Below are 19,520 nucleotides of genomic sequence, written 5' to 3' on the forward strand. Positions count from 1 at the left end.
CTCGGACACGGGCTGGGCTAGGGTAGGGCCTGAGCGTCTCGGACACGGGCCGGGCTAGGGCCTGAGCGTCTCGGACACGGGCCGGGCTAGAGCCTGAGCGTCTCGGACACGGGCTGGGCTAGGGTAGGGCCTGAGCGTCTCGGACACGGGCCGGGCTAGGGCCTGAGCGTCTCGAACACGGGCCGGGCTAGGGCCTGAGCGTCTCGGACACGGGCTGGGCTAGGGTAGGGCCTCAGCGTCTCGGACACGTGCCGGGATAGGGCCTGAGCGTCTCGGACACGGGCTGGGCTAGGGTAGGGCCTGAGCGTCTCGGACACGGGCCGGGCTAGGGTAGGGCCTGAGCATCTCGGACACGGGCCGGGATAGGGCCTGAGCGTCTCGGACACGGGCTGGGCTAGGGTAGGGCCTGAGCGTCTCGGACACGGGCCGGGCTAGGGTAGGGCCTGAGCGTCTCGGACACGGGCCGGGCTAGGGTAGGGCCTGAGCGTCTCGGACACGGGCCGGGCTAGGGCCTGAGCGTCTCGGACACGGGCCGGGCTAGGGCCTGAGCGTCTCGGACACGGGCCGGGCTAGGGCCTGAGCTAGGGCCTGAGCGTCTCGGACACGGGCCGGGCTAGGGCCTGAGCGTCTCGAACACGGGCTGGGCTAGGGCCTATATTTTAAGCTTTGTTTCTTAACCAGAACTTTAGAACCGCTTACTTAGCAAGAGACGACTGCTGAGAGAAGTGAAATTTCGCTTTTCATGTGGATCAAGTGATTCATGTTATGTGCTTGGTGATACATTGGATTTCATTGAAATTATGTTTTTATATGAAAATAAATCTGGCAAGATCCAACGTACCGTTTATCCCCTAAATTCTCCCCTAAGACTTTTTTATGTTATTATAGAGGCGTGTTTTAATAAAATAAGATCACTCCGTTATCATTTTATATATTGGTAGTTGGCCACGCTTTGAAAATGACAACAACATTAGAGAGAATTGCGTTCATAAAACATTATGATAGAATAGTCACAACATATTATGGATTATCTGAATGAACACATACCTGATTTTATTTGAACTCTGTTGGTGTTGAACATTTTCTGTTTTACTGATCTGTCAGTCAGAGTTTGTTCTTGGTTTATTTTCTAAAGATATGTATAATAATAAGTATTAATAATAATAATAATAATAAGTTTAATAATGCGCTTGTATTCGAAACAATGCTTTTCTATATGAAGGAGTTTGGGAATATTTATGGTTTCTCGAATCACACAGAAATGTTTTATGGTCAAGAAGACTGTTCGCTCATCATATTCAGCTTCATAACGAAGGCAAATTTCCAAAATCTACAGGAAAAAACATGTATTCTCTTTCCAGAGAGCAAAAATGAAGAATAAACGAAATAATAATGGTAATATTTGTTGTACTGAACTTAATTTTGATTCAAATATGTGCTAAATTTAATTTTAATTTTAATTACTGTGGTACTTTTTTTTTCTAATTTAGTGGTGAAATATTGCCCGGATGTTCCTTCCTTTTTCCCCTTCAGGTAAATGTATGCAAATATACCCGAAATGTAGGTGTGTGTGTGTGTGTGTGTGTGTGTGTCTGTCCATAAGCTGGTCAACTGAGAGCATTGTAATCCTGAAAGAAAAGTAGGCCACTCCCTATTTCCAGAAGAACTCGCAGAGCGAGAAGAAGCAATAGGTAGGAGCCAGAGTCCACGCACAGGAGAGCAGGTAACTTACTGGGTTTTTTTTCAAATAATAACAGATCTAAAACTATTCATCTGTGACACTTTAGGACCCTACCGGTTTCCGTTGTTTGCATAAAATCTTTTATCTTGTTCTTTAAGATTTATAACAAGTTAATTGGTTGATTTTTATAACAAGTTAATTGGTTGTACTGGATTTCTAGGCGTTGTATATTTCACGTGTTTTTATTAATCTTTACCTGGACGGCTCGGACTGAACTTTGGCTCGAATAGAGTCTCAATAAAGCGAAGGTCAGGATTTTCTTTAGATTATACACTAAATTTTCACCAAACCCTATCATGTACCCCCAGACGGCACGTGTCGCATTCTGTGATCAATTTGAGATTTTAAAAATAATAATTAAAAAAAAGCTTGAAAATCTCCTTTTGTGGTGAAAAAAAGAAGAAATTTCTTAATTTGAATTTTTGGGTAAGGCAATATCCCTTTATAATCTGCGCTACTTGTGCGTTAATTGATATGCAAATAAATAGCCTAATTATAAGGAATATATAGGCTATAAATCACGCACGGTATTACTTGTTTTTTGTTTTGCATAAATGCTGAAGTTGAGACCTCATCAGGGATGTTCTCGTGTTGACTTCTAGGGTCAGCTGTTAAACTTGCTTTACCTGTTCAGCGGTCTGTTTTCACTGTGAGCCAGAGAGAGGAAGAGAAAGAGCTGCTTTTACTCGGATCACAAACCTTTAGAAAAATGGTACTATTTTACAATAATGCAAATATAAGCAGTACTGTGGAACTACAGGATCACCATGATACGTTTCCAAAACAAATATGGTATTTCCATGGTTTTGTTTTGAATGGAAAATCACCAGGGGGTTTCAGAGGGAGTTGCGCGTGTCCCCAGGGGGCGCTAGAGCGCGTCAGGAGCATGTTGTTATATCCTGGTAATGACTGTTATTAACATGTAAGGGAGATAAAGAAACATAGATGAGCGAGGGTGACATGCTGGATGATCATGAAAAGTGCATAGTAAAATGGATATTCCGGGTCGGTGCCGGTGTTAAAACACACACCTGTGCCCTCGTTAAATCAGTATTACTGCACCAAGTATGCTTTCAACATGTGTTGCACAATGTTGAGTGACTCTGCTTATTGCTCTTGTTGAATAATTAGCCAGTTTGGATGTTCATTATATGGATAAAAAACATGCATTTATTTTCAGTGTATTTTTTTGTAACTCTTTTGTAACATCTTTTATTTTAACACGTATGTATGTTATCAGAACCCTTCAAGACGATCTGATACAGGACCGATCTTCATTTAGGGCTGCTCTGTCATTATCGCACTAATTTGACGTGTTTATGTGTCGTCAAGAATGAACAAGAAAGAGTCAGCCTAGGTTTGTTAGGACAGAATCAGGACGAGACACAAGAAAAACACACTTCACAGGTGAGAAGAACTGATAGAGTGGCTTTTAACACCTGGCTGGTTTTATATTGTATAAAATCTATTAATACACAATCGTTTGTAGGATTATATATGGACCAATCATAGAAAACATAATTAGTCAAATGAAAAATAACATTAGTATCAGTTCAAAAGAAAAATAACATTAGTATCATTTTACAACTTCATTTTTAACTACAGTAGGTAATTATTAGTTTGCATATTGGATGTTTATTAGCACTTAAGCAGATATTAATTCTGTATTCTTCATGATCATATTCTGCATCCCATAATCCTAATAACGACTACCTTACAAGCTATTAATAAGCAGTGAATGAAGAGTTTATTGAGGCAAAAGTCATAGTTAATAGTGAATATGTGTTCCCCATTCTAAAGTGTTAAAAAATAATTTAGGATACAAATGATTGGTTATTGTCCAGCAGTGCACTTAATTAGTTATTTTCTTCTGTATGTCACTATTCCCTGTTTGTACATGTTTCAAACACTGCTTTATTTGCTGTAGAGAGTGAATGAGGCAGAAAGTTTCAGTGAGGCTTCATTATTTACAGCATTGTCTATGATAAGATATTTATTTTAACAGACTAATCAGACTAATGTATAATAGAACAGAACAGAATAAAGGAGTATGTGAATAGCTCAGTTTGGCCGGACGGCCAGCTCTAAGAAGGGTTCTGGTCGTCCCAAACGTCATCCATTTAAGGATTATGGAGGCCACTGTGCTCTTAGGAACCTTAAGTGCAGCAGAATTTTTTTTGTAACCTTGGCCAGATCTGTGCCTTGCCACAATTCTGTCTCTGAGCTCTTCAGGCAGTTCCTTTGACCTCATGATTCTCATTTGCTCTGACATGCACTGTGAGCTGTAAGGTCTTATATAGACAGGTGTGTAGCTTTCCTAATCAAGTCCAGTCAGTATAATCAAACACAGCTGGACTCAAATGAAGGTGTAGAACCATCTCAAGGATGATCCGAAGAAATGGACAGCACCTGAGTTAAATATATGAGTGTCACAGCAAAGGGTCTGAATACTTAGGACCATGTGATATTTCAGTTTTTCTTTTTTAATAAATCTGCAAAAATGTCAACAATTCTGTGTTTTTCTGTCAATATGGGGTGCTGTGTGCACATTAATGAGGAAAAAAATGAACTTAAATGATTTTAGCAAATGGCTGCAATATAACAAATAGTGAAATATTTAAGGGGGTCTGAATACTTTGCATACCCACTATACCGTAATGTACAACTATGAAACTTTTTGGGGTAAATAAGGTACAAAGATGTCCTTTTAAGGGTACTGTCCCAGTGACAAGCTGTTGTATTTCTTTCTTTTTCTTTTTTCTCTCTTTCCTTCTGTTTTATAATCATAAAGCATATTAAGCAAAAAGGTATGATTAAAAATAAAACCTGTCAAATAGACAAGGGTTAACTGAAAAACAAACAGGTATAACACTAGCCATTCCCCACACACACACACACACACACTTTTGAAATGATGGCTACGCCCCTGCATTCACATTCATTCCCCCACTCTCTGGATAATTCACCTGATGCAGTTTCTCAGTCAGTAAAACAGACGGTATCGAGAGACTCAAGAACACAGAGAAGCAGGACGAAGTGGATATTTCACCTATAAGCAACTGAAACAAAAGGCTACTTTTTGAGAGGTAACAGATAAGATTGAGCATGTCATGTGAATAAGAGTCCATTCACACTTGAAGCCGCGGTTTCACAGACAAGGCTTATAGTCCCAGACTAAGAAACTTGCACTGACTGATCTTAAATATATCAGTTCCTTTGTTTTGTCTCAGGATGCACACCAGTAATGGGGTTTTTTCTCAGGTGTGTTTATAAAAATGACTAAATGTCGACGTGTTTTTTTTTGCTTAAAGAAAACAATTTTTTTTTTTTTTTAAGAAACAAGTAGATAGAATAGAAAAAAGAAAGCTAGTGTTGGTTTTTCAAGAAAAACTAGAAGTGAGAAAATAAATATGTAATTGATAGAGGGTCAAGTGTGTGTGATTATTATTTTTTTTTTAATAAAAAGATAAATAAAATATTCTAATTCTAGAATAGAGAGTGCTAGAGTTGTTTGTGTTTCCATGAATTCCTACTCACATGCAATACATTTGAACTTATTCGAACATTATGAAATGTCATATTTATTATCTTTGCCTTACAGTAATATTATGAATTTCAGTTATATTTCTGTATGTTCATATAGGCTATAGAGGATTATAAGTACAAACTTTGTTACTCTTAAAAAAGTATTCAAATAAGATCTTACAGGACAAAGTACATTTCCATTAAAATCAATCGGAATGTCCAATTAGATAATCAATAAAAGATCCTACAGGAAACATTTTAATCCCATTAAATAAAACAACAAAGTCTAAGAATCCAATAAGATCCTAAAGGATAAACTGAAATTCCAATAGGATTTTTTGACAAGGGATATCCTAATTTTACGACCTAATCCTTGTTTAGTCAAATCCTTTTTGTCATTTTCCTACGTGGATGGGTTTGTTGTACAGTTTAGTTGCTTTTTGCAATTCTGTGCTGTTTTTAAAATGTTAAAACATGTAGAGAGAGACAACTGAGCTGTTTTTATCATCTGGTCTGACGAGTCTCAAGTCTCAGGAGTTACATGCAGTCCTTCAAGAAAATGAGAACCTTTCTCGGACCTTTTTTGTTAAAAAAAGCATGAACAATCAAACTTGTTTTTAGTGTTGTTTTTGAAAAACAAGAATTTCAATAGGAATCTGTCCAGTGTATTTTTCACTCATGTTCATCACGACCGTTTACCTTTTTATCGATAATGGACCTTTTTTTTTATTGATTTTTTTAGCTGTCAATAAATTTGACATTTTGTTGCTCTGTTTATTTCCCTGTCCATGTAGTAACCGTTTTATAAAAGCAATAATCCACATGAAACAGTTATTTTTAGAACAGCAACATTTTGTTCTTTAACAACCCATTAGCTGTTGTAAAATAACTTCTTACTTTAATAAGCTGCTTAGTTAATCATTTGTATCTGAATACTGGATCCGTGATTGGGACTTGAAGTGACAGCTGTCTCTATCAATTTATGTTTTTCTAAAGTCGGCTTTTATGTGATCGAAGTCGCTGATAACGCCAATAATGAACAGATAGGAATGAACCTGGAGCTGAGACTCAAACACCTTGTGTACAGCCATGGCATTTGACACAGCGCGGCCCACATGGCTATTGCTTCTATAACAGCTCATTTTTATCAGTTAATTTGTCTTTGGGTAAAGATTACACTCATATGAATGAATGCATTAGTGAGAGCGATTCCGTGTGTGAATTAATTCTACCTGTCAGCGTCTCTGTCCTAGTGTTGACACTGTGGGATTTGCAAAGCCTTTGCAAGTTGACGCTGAGGAATGTTGTTTTTAAAGTATTCCACAATCGTTGTATGCACTCTTTCACCGATTGGAGAGCCTCTCCCATTTATTTGGCACCATTTCGTGTAATTTGCTTATTTGATTGCTTGTATAGTTTTGACATATTAGACTGTTAGTTTTTGCTTTGATTTTGAAATTTGAGGAGGTTGGCACTATCGATCATATACGTCGTGTCAGAAAGGAGGCCCTGTTTCGACAAATACTTGGTTATTATAGTAGTTCCTGTTTTCACATGTATTTTAACCCCTGAAGTGTTCATCAAACCCCATCTCTCTCTCTCTCTGTCTGTCAGATGGACAGGTCAGTCGGGCGGATGCGTGTGTTGGTGACGGGCGGCAGTGGGCTGGTGGGGCGAGCCATAGAGCGGGTGGTGAAAGAGGAGGGCGGAGGGAGAGAAGGAGAAACATGGATATTCCTGTCATCCAAAGATGCCAATCTCGTGTAAGAAACATTTATCATGTCACACACATAACACAATCATTATAATATTCCATAACACATATTGTATAACATGCACTTTATATATAATGTAAGCAATCAATAAGAACTTTCCACCAATGAGAGAATCGCAAGCAAATCACGCCAAAAGAGCTCCGCCCACTGTAGAGTCAGTCACCCTATGCTCTCAATTTTAAATGTGTAAATATTAATATTTTGCAATGAATGTAAAATATGTTGTTTCTATATACAAAACCAACATCTTTATATAACTAGTTTTATATTCATCCATCATTTGATTATTTGCAGTGCTTCACAAGATTTTTTCACTCATCATAAATGTTCTTACTTGACTAGTAGTATTCAAACACTTCACCTCATGAAGTGGTTAATGAATGTCCAGAAGGGGCAGAGCTGGAATTTAGCTCCAACTTAAGTGTTTTCATTTGTGTGCATGATAAATATATTTTCACATGCTTGCTTTAGGAGCGCTGAAGAGACGAGAGCAGCCTTCGAGAGACATCGTCCGACACACGTCATTCATTTGGCCGCCATGGTGGGAGGACTCTATAGAAACATGAGACAGAACCTGGACTTCTGGGTAATTATTAACATTTTTTTTTTTTTTATTGACAAAGCAAATACAAACAAATCAGGTACAATGTAAAAGTCTTACTTCAACCTGTGCACATCTTAGAAAACAAATACTAAAAGAACAGGGAGCATATTACAAATGGCAAAAATGGCATTTACACATTCAAAAGAAAATGAATCAAAAGGGCAATTATTCAATAAGATTGTTTATAAAAGAACCCAGTTTCACTGCATTCTTGTTATTAATCAATAATAAAGAGTTATAGAAAAGTTTCAACTCATTCCTCCACTGCGTAAAGTTAGGATTTATCTTGAAAAATCGACATTTATGTATGAAATATTTACTTAACAAAATGACATTGTTAATACCAAAATCATTGTGATCATTGCGAAAAATACCAAATTTTATATCATTAATTGTTAGATTCATCATCTGAATTCCTTTGGAGATGAACAATTGTTGAAGGTCCTGCCAAAACCTTTACACAAACAAAAAAGGTGATCCAAATCTTCGGGTTCATCTTCACAGAAGCTACAGTTTCCTACATCCATTTTAAATCTCTGTTCTAAGAAATCATTAGTTGGATAAATCCTGTTTATAATTTTAAATTGCATTTCTTTCATTTTTGGTGGGACTGGGAATTTTAAGTATTTACATCTAATCTTTTTTATCATCTCCTTTCCAAAGTCTTTGAGAATATAATCTCTTTTGTGAGAGCTTGTCTGGCAGTTAAGTAGACTGTTTCTTATAAATTTGTTGTTACATTTGTAATTCAAAAAATTAATACCATTAATGTAAAGTTGTCTTAAGGTAGGAGTGACTTTTGAATACATTATATCTTGCTTAATCATAGCTACAAGTGATACTGGGAGAGCTTTAACAATCTACTTCTTTTGGGAACAACTAATTTGGAATTTTTCACAGAATTCCCCATGTTGTAAAACATTTCCTTCCCCATTCATGAAGTGGGAAATAGCCCAGACACCTTTAGAGAACCATTCTGAAATAAAAAGAGATTTTCTATTTACCAATATATACCTATTATTCCAAATTGGCGTATTGTGTGGTGTGAAGTTATGCTTGAATATTAGTTTCCAATACAGAAGGACCTGTTGGTGGAAATCTGATAGTTTTATAGGAAGCTTCTTAAACTCAAAATCACATTTTAGAAGAAAATTAATGCCACCTACTTTCTCAAAAATCCAATTGGGATTGGGAACGTTTTTTTTTTTTTTTTTTTTTTTTTCCTCTCTCTCTCTATCCCCCATTCTCTCTTTTTTCCTCTCTCTCTCTCCCCCTTCTCTGTTGACTTTATCCACAATTTTTTTTGTTGTTGTTTTTTTTTTGTTTTGTTTTCTAATTCCTTTTTTTTTTTTTTTTTTTTTATTATTATTATTTTTATTATTATCATTATAATTATAATTATAATTTTTTATTATTATTATTATTATTTTTTATTTTTTTTTTTCTCTCTCTTGTTTTCTCTGTCCCCTGGTCTTGTCGGTCATAGTATGATTAAATAAAAGGGTATATAAAATTTAATTAATTAATAAAAAAAATAAAAAATAAAAATAAAAATCCAATTGGGAATATAAGACCACAATGAATTTTGATTTTGAATATAGTTTTTTAACCATCTAATTTTCAACATACCATTCATACAGTCAAAATCTATTGCATTCCCACCTCCATTCTCGTAAGATCTAATTAAATCCTGCTTGGCTATATAATGGCATTTATTCCGCCATATGAAATCAAAATTTATTTTGTTGATAGTTTTAACTGTTTGGGGTGTTATTGGAAGGGAGTAAGCTGGATATATTAATCTAGACAAACTGTCCATTTTAGTTAACAATATTCTTCCAAAAATGGAAAGATCTCTTTGAAGCCATCTATTTAAAAAGGATTTGCAGTTATCAACATTATCTTTTATGTTTCGTTTTTCAGAGAGCGTTTTGTCTTTAGTCACCACAATACCCAAGTATTTAACTTCTTTTTTAACCTTTATGTTATATAATGATTGCCTAAATTGGTCTTTTAAAGGCAATAATTCACATTTATTTAAATTTAACTGAAGACCGGAGGCTTTTGAGAAAATATTGACAGCTTGTAATGCTATGGGAATTTGGAACTCATTTTTAAGGAACAAAGTTGTATCGTCAGCCAACTGACTTATAATTATTTGTTTGCCCATCAAATTCAGACCTTCTATCATACTATTCTTAATTAAGATTAAGCCACCATTATAAACAACAGGGGAGAGCATCCACATCCTTGCCTAATTCCTCTACCAATATTAAATCTTTTACAGGTCCCATGTCCCAAAGACACAGAACTATTTATATCAGAATAGAGCATGTGTATAATATCTTTGAATTTGTCCCCAAAACCAAAATAGTGAAGTGTTTTTAGAATAAACTCATGCTCAACAGAATCAAAGGCCTTATAAAAATCAAGGAAGAGTATAAAACCATCATCATCAATTAAATCTGTATAGTCTAATAAATCCATAACAAGTCTGATGTTATTATGAATGACTCTTCCTTTTATAAAGCCTGACTGTGTCTCACTTATTATGTCTGCAATCCCTTTTTTAAGTCTAGATGCAATGGATCCTGAGAATACTTTATAATCTGTATTTAATAGCGTAATCGGTCTTAAATTGTCGTTTATCTTTCCCCGTCTTTGGAATCAGAGTAATTACACCCTGTTTCATGCTAGTCATCAATTCTTTCTTAACCATACATTCTTTTAGCGCTTCAAATAATATAATTCTCAAATCATCCCAAAAATATTTGTAAAAATGAACTGTGAGACCATCTGATCCCGGGGATTTATTTGAAGCCATATTCTTAAGAACTGCATCTAGTTCATCAATTCTAAGTTCAGAGTCACAGATCTTTTTAAAAGATAAATCAATCTGGGGGATTAGTGGACAAAGATTTTGAAAGAGATCATTACATTCTACTTCCGAGAACTGAGAAGAATATAATTTAGAATAAAACATGTAGATTTCATTTTCTATGATTTTAGAATCTTTCCTTACCTCACCATTTACAAAGAGACTAGAGATACAATTTTTTTGTTGTCGGCTTTTTTCTAGATTGAAAAAATAAGAGGAATTCTTTTCGCCTGACTCAATCCACCTTGCTCGCGATCTCACGAAGGCTCCCTGTGTTTTGTCAAGATAATGTTGATCTAACTTGTTCTGCAATTCGGCTAGTCTGCTTTTTTCTTCCGAGGTTAAATTGGTGTTGCTACAACATGTCTGTATTTCTTGAAATAAATTGCTTTCCAACTCTTTATTTTTGGTAATTATTAACATTAAGTAACAAGGTTGTAAATATCAGTGTTAAATGATTGCACTGTATATTGATTGTATGGACTTCTTGTTTTCAGAGGAATAATGTGCACATCAATGATAATGTGCTGAACATGTCTCAGGAGTTCGGGGTGGTGAAGGTTGTTTCCTGTCTGTCTACGTGTGTTTTTCCAGATAAAACCACCTACCCTATAGATGAGACCATGGTAAAGCACACACACACACACACACTAAATGGCAGATGTTCGAGGCAGTATGTGTTTACTGTCCCCTTAAATTTCTCAGACCATGAGTCGTGTTCCTTGATCTTTTGAAATCCATTCATTCATCTCAGATTTCTTTAATTTAATGGAAACTCAGCTGTAAAAATGTCAGAAACTTTGACATATATTTAGAAACATTAGGATGCATTAACACCTACATTAACATGAAAATAATACTTGTTTGCTGTTCACAAACTTGTCCTGTCCTGCCCCATTACCAGTGTTGTGCAAGTTACTTCCAAACTGTAATACATTACAGATTACGTGTTACTGTTATTTAAAAGTAATGCCTTACCTTACAATATTACTGTGTCAGAATTATAATGTGTTACATGACTCCTGTATTACTTTTGAGTTACTTTCACCTAAATATCTACAGAAGTAGAACTAAACATACTAAAATGACAAAATGTACTGTAGTGTTTATATTTCATTCAGACTTTTTATTAAGCTCATTTAGAAAAAACGTTTGGAGCATTTTTTGTTCATTAAGTGACCGGCAGGCTGATCATAGCTTATGCTTTATCAATTTAGCCTTCTCAAATCATCATGACTTGCCTAAAATAAAATCTATAGATATAATAAAACAGTTCAAGCATATAACAATGTTTAAACCTAGATAAATGTGCGCTGCATCAGTAGTTTGTGCAGAGATTGGAAGCTAAAGCGCAGGACATGGAGGCACCAGCGCAATCAATTACAATTTTTTTTCAATGGAAACAACTTAAGCCATCATTTTTGCTCATAAAGGTAAGAGTAATACATAATTCGTAACTGTAAAGGGTCTACTTTTATTTGTGTGCACTCACAATATCAACAAAACATCGTGCTTTTATCTTGAACAGGAGCGTTAGTTACTTAATACAAAATAAATAAAAACAAAAACTATCTAATACAATCGTTATCCGTGAAGATGCACTTCTCTCTAAAGGCGCGTCTAACGAGGAGATGGCGTATCCTTACTATTCCCCCCCCCCCCCGGACACATTCATGGTAATTACTTTTGCTGGGGCTGCAAGCTTTATTGCATGTATTTGAAGCAGAACTCTTCAGCTGTTGTTTCCACCAGCGCGACAATTTTTTTTCATCAATAACTGATGGATGTCTAAAATATAAAGATAAGGAGAAGCCTAAAACAGGCCCGAAGACCGGCCCGCGTCTGAACTATGATGTGAATATTTGCACGAAGCCCAGGCCTAGGGACATAAAAACGTCTGAGCCCGACTTTAAATAAAAAAAAAATAATAATACAAAAAATTGGGGGTAAAAGTGTGTTGTAACGCAAGTGTTACTGAACATGTACGGAGTAAAATATTACTTGCCTTACACTACTGCGTTACAGCAAAAAGTAATACGTTACTGTAATGCATTACGTTTGTAACGCGTTACTCCCAACGCTGCCCATTACAGTGAGGTTATGTGGAAGTCAGATAGATACAGTCATCCCTAAACAGCAGAGAGAGTGAAGAATTGTCATTTACAAAACTGGACCTAATAGCGTTTTAAAAAGCATGATGTGAGAAATTGAATCAAGTGGATGTATAATTTGGGTTCTGTTTGTATGAATTGTGTAAAAATACCTTTGTGTTTTTCTCTTTCTGTGTGTCAGATGCAGAACGGTGCCCCCCATGACTCTAATTACGGTTATGCCTACGCCAAACGCATGATTGACATCCACAACAGGTCAGTTCTGCTCTCTTAGGGTCATAGTTCACTGGTTATGAGCTGTTTTTGGGCTGATTCTCATGAAAACATGTGCGGATTACATTTCAAAAGAACATCCTGTCATCATGTTTTTGTCTGCATGGGTGTAGTTTGATATCTGGGCTGTTGGTGCCAGACCGTACACTGGTTATTCATGTTTCTAGGTTTCACATTAGAAATAGCCTGTTTAAATAGCCTTGTAACTATGTAAATATTGATTTGCACTACTTAGAAAGCCTAACTGCCATTATGTTGGATGGTAATGTTTTAAATGGTCAATAAGCTTTGTTAATGGTTACCTGCTCGGTGACTAAGAGTCAAGTTGCCAAGTTTCGAGTGATACAATGTAATTTACTCTATTCAGTCTTCAGTTCAGTACTAAATATAATGAACTTGCTAGTCAATACAAAATCACATTTTATACTAAAATAAATGTCCCTCAGTAGCAAGTTTATTGACTTTTATTAGACTATGCAAACATTAAACACATTTAACTGGAATCAGTGTATCTTGAACTTGTTTTTTTGTAGTTGGGTCTGGCAGGTTTAATCAGGATATTATCTAGTAAGTGTCTAGAAGTTCTGCCTGATGTAGCTGTATATTAACACATTGTATTTAATAGTGTTTAAGAGTATTGTCCTGGTGGATGAGTGCTGATCTTCCAGTTGTACGCTTCATTTGTATGGCGTATGGTAAATGCAAGAGCTGTCAATCTGAGAGATCAATCCAATCCAAGTGTGCTCACGCTGTAAAACAGTCACTGATTTGGTCTTTACTCATCGTCCCTTATTTTGTTAAATACCTGAAATACAGTTTCTATTGGTTGAACTTCTCAAATTGTATTGGAAAACATTGCAACATCATGCAATCGGATCCTGGATGTCCTGTTTAGCAATAGCAAAAAATGCAACTCTATGAGGATTATCTCAGGATTTACACAAGGTGTTATGTTTGGGCTCGTTTGAATAAAGTACACTTGCTCTAAATAAATCTATGTGATCTACTATGGTTTACTAATGTTTGATGAAGCTACAAACCAAAACGCAGCTTACATGTACTTGTATCGTTTAGTCTCCAGAAATAATAATTCTAGTTTTAGCAATATGACGCAAGGCTGTCTGTTACGTACGATGCTTAACAAGTCACATTTCCAAGTAAAGTCACATTTTTATTTTGAATTTAGGCATATATTTTTGGCTCACATTTTTGGCCTTTTTCCTCTTTCAGCCAAAATAATGGGGTTTTTAGTATTCAGTTTTTGAGCACAGCACATACAGTTTCTGTTATTTATAAAAAGCATGTAAATATTTAATAAGACAAGTGGCGTTAAGTTTATTGTTTGTTTAACAATTCATAGTTTCACATTCATAATAACTTCCCTGGAGGGCATAACATCCATAGAACTGCAGTACAGGCCTGTCATTTTTCATCCGTTTCATACAATGAATATAAACCACGCTCATTACATCGATTACATTCTGCGGTACTCTCCAAAATGCCTGAAGAAGAATTTATTTGTTGAATAAATTGTTATTATTGTTTTCTTTGCACACAAAAAGTATTCTTGTTGCTTCGTAAATATCTTAATTTGTGTTCAGAAGATGAATGAAGGTCTTACGGGTTTGGAACGACATGAGGGCGAGTAATTAATGACAGAATTTTCATTTTTGGCTGAACTAACACTTTAACATACCATATTGATATATGATGTTATCAACATCATAAAATGCATTAAAAATGATTACACAAGGGTTTCCTGGGCTTAATGTAAGAACTGCAGTGGGTTTGTGAGTTGATAAAAAGCTAATAATTAAACCATAAAAATATACGATATAAATTTGTTTACCTTGTCTTGTGTGTGTTTGTCTATTAGGGCGTTATTTCAGCAATACGGTTTGAAATACACAGCCGTCATCCCCACCAACATGTTTGGACCCCATGACAACTACAACATTGAGGACGGTCACGTGATGCCAGGGTTGATCCACAAGACGTACCTGGCGAAGAGTGAGACACGTTTAACTCTCAATCACATTCAGAGCGTCTCACATGTTCACGGGGTAAATGATGGGTGTTTGTGTTGTAGAGGAAGGTAAACCTCTGCAGGTCTGGGGTTCAGGTCGCGCTCTGCGCCAGTTCATCTATTCTCTGGATCTGGCTCGTCTGTTTCTGTGGGTTCTGAGGGAGTACGACGAGGTGGAGCCCATCATTCTGTCAGGTACTCCAGCTGTGTTTGAGTCTGTTTCATCAGAGCTTGTGGAGACTCGGAGCTCATTGGTTGATTAAATATTATATTCTCATTTTCTTTGTTTCTTTCTGTCTAGTCGGGGAGGAGGATGAGTTGACTATAAAGGATGCTGTGGACGCAGTGGTTGAAGCGTTTGGGTTCGAAGGAGAAGTGATTGTATCCTTACACACACAAACAGTGTCTGCACTTATTTTTATGATAAGATGATAAGAGTCTTCTGTGCAAGAAAGTAGAATTTCTTTCTTGAGACATTCTAAAACTTGAGAAAATTGTAGCGCTCCAAACTGAATTTTTTAGGATACTTGAAAATAGACAGGAGGGTGGCTACCGCACACTAATCCACTCAAGACCGAAAAAGTCTACAAAAACATGTTTTTTTTTAATTTTATAAATTGCATAGTGCAAAAAGTGCATGTGAACACGTGCATTACGCACAATTATGATTGAACACACAAGTGCCATTAGGAGACAGGATGATACATCTTCAATTTCTCATCACGTAAAAGCCCTATTCGGATGGGATTAGTTTTACATGGAGAGGTGGGGTAAAGTAATTATTAACAGAGCTTCTCAGTTATTTTAGTCCCATCCGAATGCACCATCTCAGTTATCATTACAGACAATATCAGTAAAGATTACGGCGACTTTTACCTTCTGTAAAAGGTCTGGAGAAATGACCTCAGGTAATACTAATCCCGTGCGAACAGACCAGCTGTAAAAATATACGTAAATATTCCCTCATTTTCTGTGGTTTTTAAAATATGGAGGCGCTTGAAGAAGCTTTCAGTTGCGTTCTAGGCAGAGGTATAAATCAGTGGCAAACCTCAATTCTTTTCAACATAAAACGATACAGGATTAGTAAAACAATTCCAGCTACACTACGCTTCCTCTCTCTCTGACAGTGAGTTCATATCACACACAGCAGTTCTACATAGTCACGCCTTCTGTCAATCACTCACTTTTCTGAGAATATTTCTAGTCCCTCCACCAGCTTGAGGAAAAAAAATAACCACCAAATGTATTGAAGAATTCCACAAACTATTTTAGTCATTATACATACTCCTGCATAGTTTTTCAATTGTAAAATAATAGACAGAATTTTAGACATCATATAAGTGATTTATTTGAGCACTAAAAAATACAATAAGAATTATTTGAGTAATAAAATGAAAAAAAAAAGAATTTGCTTTGTATGTAGTACATACTCAAGTACATACCTTGACTGGCAGACATTCACACTGATTGCAGTCAGTAATCACACGCTGATGTGCGTCCATACAGATGAAAAATCATACAGATGGGCCATATTGTCAATAATAGCCGATCATCTGTGAATGTTGTTTAAGTGAGCACTGAAGATAGAAATGTGCTGAAAAACATCTGTTTTTAATTCACATGCACTTTGCACTTTTTGCACAATGCAATTTATAAAATAAAAAAATGAAAGACTTTTTCAGTCTTGAGTGGATCAGTTAGCTGTTGAGCTTCAAAAAGCACCATAATAGTCCACGAATGAACTAAACCTCAAAGCATTTGTTCACACAGACTTACAGATGAACCTTAACTAAGCTCTCTCTCAGTATGACTCTAGTAAATCAGACGGACAGATCAAGAAAACTGCCAGTAATGCCAAACTACGCAAATACCTGCCAGACTTCAAGTTCACGCCGTTCAAAAAAGGTTATCAACACAAACTATTCAGCATTTATGCCATGTTTTAAATAGTAGTAAATGTTTTCAATGTTTCAATAGTAAAAAGTAGGGACCCAAAACAAGAATTTTATTTTGAGACTTTTCTTTTTTTCAGCCATCAAGGAGACGTGTGATTGGTTTGCGGCCAATTATGACACCGCCCGTAAATGAAGATCTTCACATCTGATTGGCTGTGGAGAGTTTGAACACTGTTCAATGCTGGGGAAAAAAAAACATGACTGATCAGACACTTCCAATAACCCTTGATAATTATTAGGAAGATAAAATCCTTGGACACTGCCACTAAAGATCAACTTTTTCTTAATGTGTAGTCACTAATTCCATCATTCTGACCATCTTAAACACCAGAGAAATTCAAGAAATCAACAGATATATCTATGACTGGCTACATTACGCAACACCGCAAAAGCGTTGACGAGGTTGGTTACATGTTTGTGACATAGGAAACATTGTTTTGAAATCACGTTTTTGAGATCATTTTTGGTACACCTCAGTTTTCTTTAAGCGTAATAAAAGCATCACACAGATGTGAACAGGGTTGAAAACTATATTTTTTTTCCTTTAAGCATTTTATTTGTGCTCTGTACTGTGACTGGTGGTGTACATTTTCTGCTGTTTTTGCTGGAGTATCAATCAGGGTAATTTCTGGGTTTATTTTCTAATGATGTAGCTACTGTACGTTTTTTTACAATACACTCCTATTTCAAATAATGATGTTTAATGTGCTTTTTCTATTTGTGACCCTGGATACAAAACCAGTCTTAAGTCTCTGGGGTATATTTGTAGCAATAGCCAAAAATACATTGTATGGTTCAAATCTATAGATTTTTCTTTGATGCCAAAAATCATTAGGATATTAAGTGAAGATCATGTCCCATGAAGATATAAATTTCTTACCATAAATATATAAAAACATAATTTTTGATTAGTAATATGCATTGCTAAGAACTTCATTTGAACAACTTTAAAGGAGATTTTCTCAATATTTAGATTTTTTTGCTCCCTCAGATTCCAGATTTTCAAATAGTTGCATCTCAGACAAATATAGTCCTCTCATAACAAACCATACATCAATGGAAAGATTATTTATTCAGCTTTCAGATTTAGAAAATTTGATTTTTGTTTCATTTCCAGCATAAGTTTATATTGTAGTTTACTCAAAACAAAGTCATGAAGATAAGTGTGATATACAAATATAAATCAAGAAAAAGCAGGACGGTCTAAAATAAACTTTACAAATAATTTTCAACTCAAAGGATTTTTAAGGTGTGTTTTGAACCTTCATGAGAATAAATAATTGAATTTATCATACAATGTAATCATTTATTGTAAAGTAGTCATTTCCCATTGCTTCTGTTTTGGGTATAATAACATTTTGTTGAATCTGTGCTGAACATTTATTGAAAGTAAGACGTTTTGAAGTAATTGAAGTTTTTTAAAGGGTAAAAATTCAGTATTTTCTATATTCTGTATTCTTAAAGGGATGGTTCACCCAAAAAGTTGTGCATGACTTTCTTCTTTCAGATGAATACAATCAGAGTTATATTTAAAAATGTCCTGGAGATCGAGGTTTTTGAAACTGCAATTAAGTGCATAAATCCATCATAAAAAGTGCTCCACACGGCACCGGGGGGTTAATGAGGGCCTTATGAAGTGAATCTATATGTTTGTGTAAGAAACATATCCATATTTAAAACTTTATAAACCGTAATAACTGTCTACATGCGTTCACGAGAGCGTGGCGTTCCAGTGGATGCCGTAGGCATAGCGTAAGCTTGGGTGAGAACAGAGCCGTTGAGAAACAAGTAATGTTTTTGAAGATTTTATGGAGCGTTTTGAAACTTCCTCATAGGAACATCTGTGTGGCGCGCCTCTCCCCATCTGCGGCGCGCGTGGTGTCCGGTTGCGTTCCAAGGCGCGCTCTCTATATCACCTATATCACCACTGCAAGACGAAGTGTATTAACTTGTCTGACACTATTTTGGATTTTGGCTTTCGCTTGTACGGTGGCTCTGAATTGTCAAAACACCTTCTCAAAGCATCTCAAAATGCTTTATACGGATGCGAAAAACGCAAAAAATCGAACCCGATCCGCATTTTTTTTTTGACGGACGAAAATTTCGGAGGCAGTGTGCAATGGCCTTTACTCTCCTCTTTTAAATGTTCATTTGGTTTGTGGGGACACTTCATAGACAATGATTTTTTATTCTTTTTACTGTACAAACTGTACTCCCATTACACAAGAATGTCTGCCTATACATCCATTTTTAATTTTTATAAAATATTGATTGTAAGCTATCTTAATTATGAAAACTCAAGAAATTTCATCATAAATCACAAGCATGTATATCCATTATGCTAACATATTATTATAACTCCGTTTGTACCGAATACACTATAATCAGACTTTAACCATTAATATAAATTTAAGATACCGAAAAACACAAATGTCAAAACTTCTTCAGTGCTTCAGCGATTATATATGTAACATACTGTATAAAATAAACATTTCAAGCTAAAAAGAGACTTATTTTTATATTATTAAGGAACAAACATGTTACTAAAGCAAAGCAAAACATTGATCATTCATTTTAAACAAGTATTCAACATTTAACACATTATTCTCTTCATTTAAAAAATATCATAATA

At 35.8% G+C, this 19,520-nt stretch overlaps 1 protein-coding gene across 2 annotated transcripts; it reads left to right on the top strand.

Annotated features, from left to right (window-relative positions):
* The first annotated feature begins 1,566 nt into the window (after window positions 1–1,566).
* Window positions 1,567–17,576, top strand: LOC306844096 (GDP-L-fucose synthase-like). Of its 2 annotated transcripts, none has more exons than XM_079376009.1 (10): window positions 1,567–1,723; window positions 6,881–7,029; window positions 7,513–7,627; window positions 11,021–11,149; window positions 12,816–12,889; window positions 14,784–14,917; window positions 14,997–15,128; window positions 15,235–15,314; window positions 16,739–16,838; window positions 16,966–17,576. In XM_079376009.1, the coding sequence occupies exons 2-10, from the start codon at window positions 6,881–6,883 to the stop codon at window positions 17,019–17,021; spliced, it is 969 nt and encodes a 322-aa protein (XP_079232135.1). In that variant the 5' UTR covers window positions 1,567–1,723; the 3' UTR covers window positions 17,022–17,576. The 2 variants fall into 2 exon arrangements, with proteins under 2 accessions (XP_079232135.1, XP_079232134.1); XM_079376008.1 differs by lacking the exon at window positions 1,567–1,723 and adding an exon at window positions 4,706–4,827.
* The last annotated feature ends 1,944 nt before the right edge of the window (window positions 17,577–19,520 follow it).

Source organism: Barbus barbus, assembly GCF_936440315.1.
Source record: "Barbus barbus genome assembly, chromosome: 24".
In the NCBI taxonomy this organism is placed as follows: Eukaryota; Metazoa; Chordata; class Actinopteri; order Cypriniformes; family Cyprinidae; genus Barbus; species Barbus barbus.

Bases quoted from the DNA above. Each gene is read 5' to 3' on its own strand.
- LOC306844096 (XM_079376009.1), top strand. From the start codon at position 6,881: ATGGACAGGTCAGTCGGGCGGATGCGTGTGTTGGTGACGGGCGGCAGT. The intron at 7,628-11,020 runs GTAATTATTAAC...TCTTGTTTTCAG, and splicing joins GACAGAACCTGGACTTCTGG to AGGAATAATGTGCACATCAA. The intron at 15,129-15,234 runs GTACTCCAGCTG...CTTTCTGTCTAG, and splicing joins GGAGCCCATCATTCTGTCAG to TCGGGGAGGAGGATGAGTTG.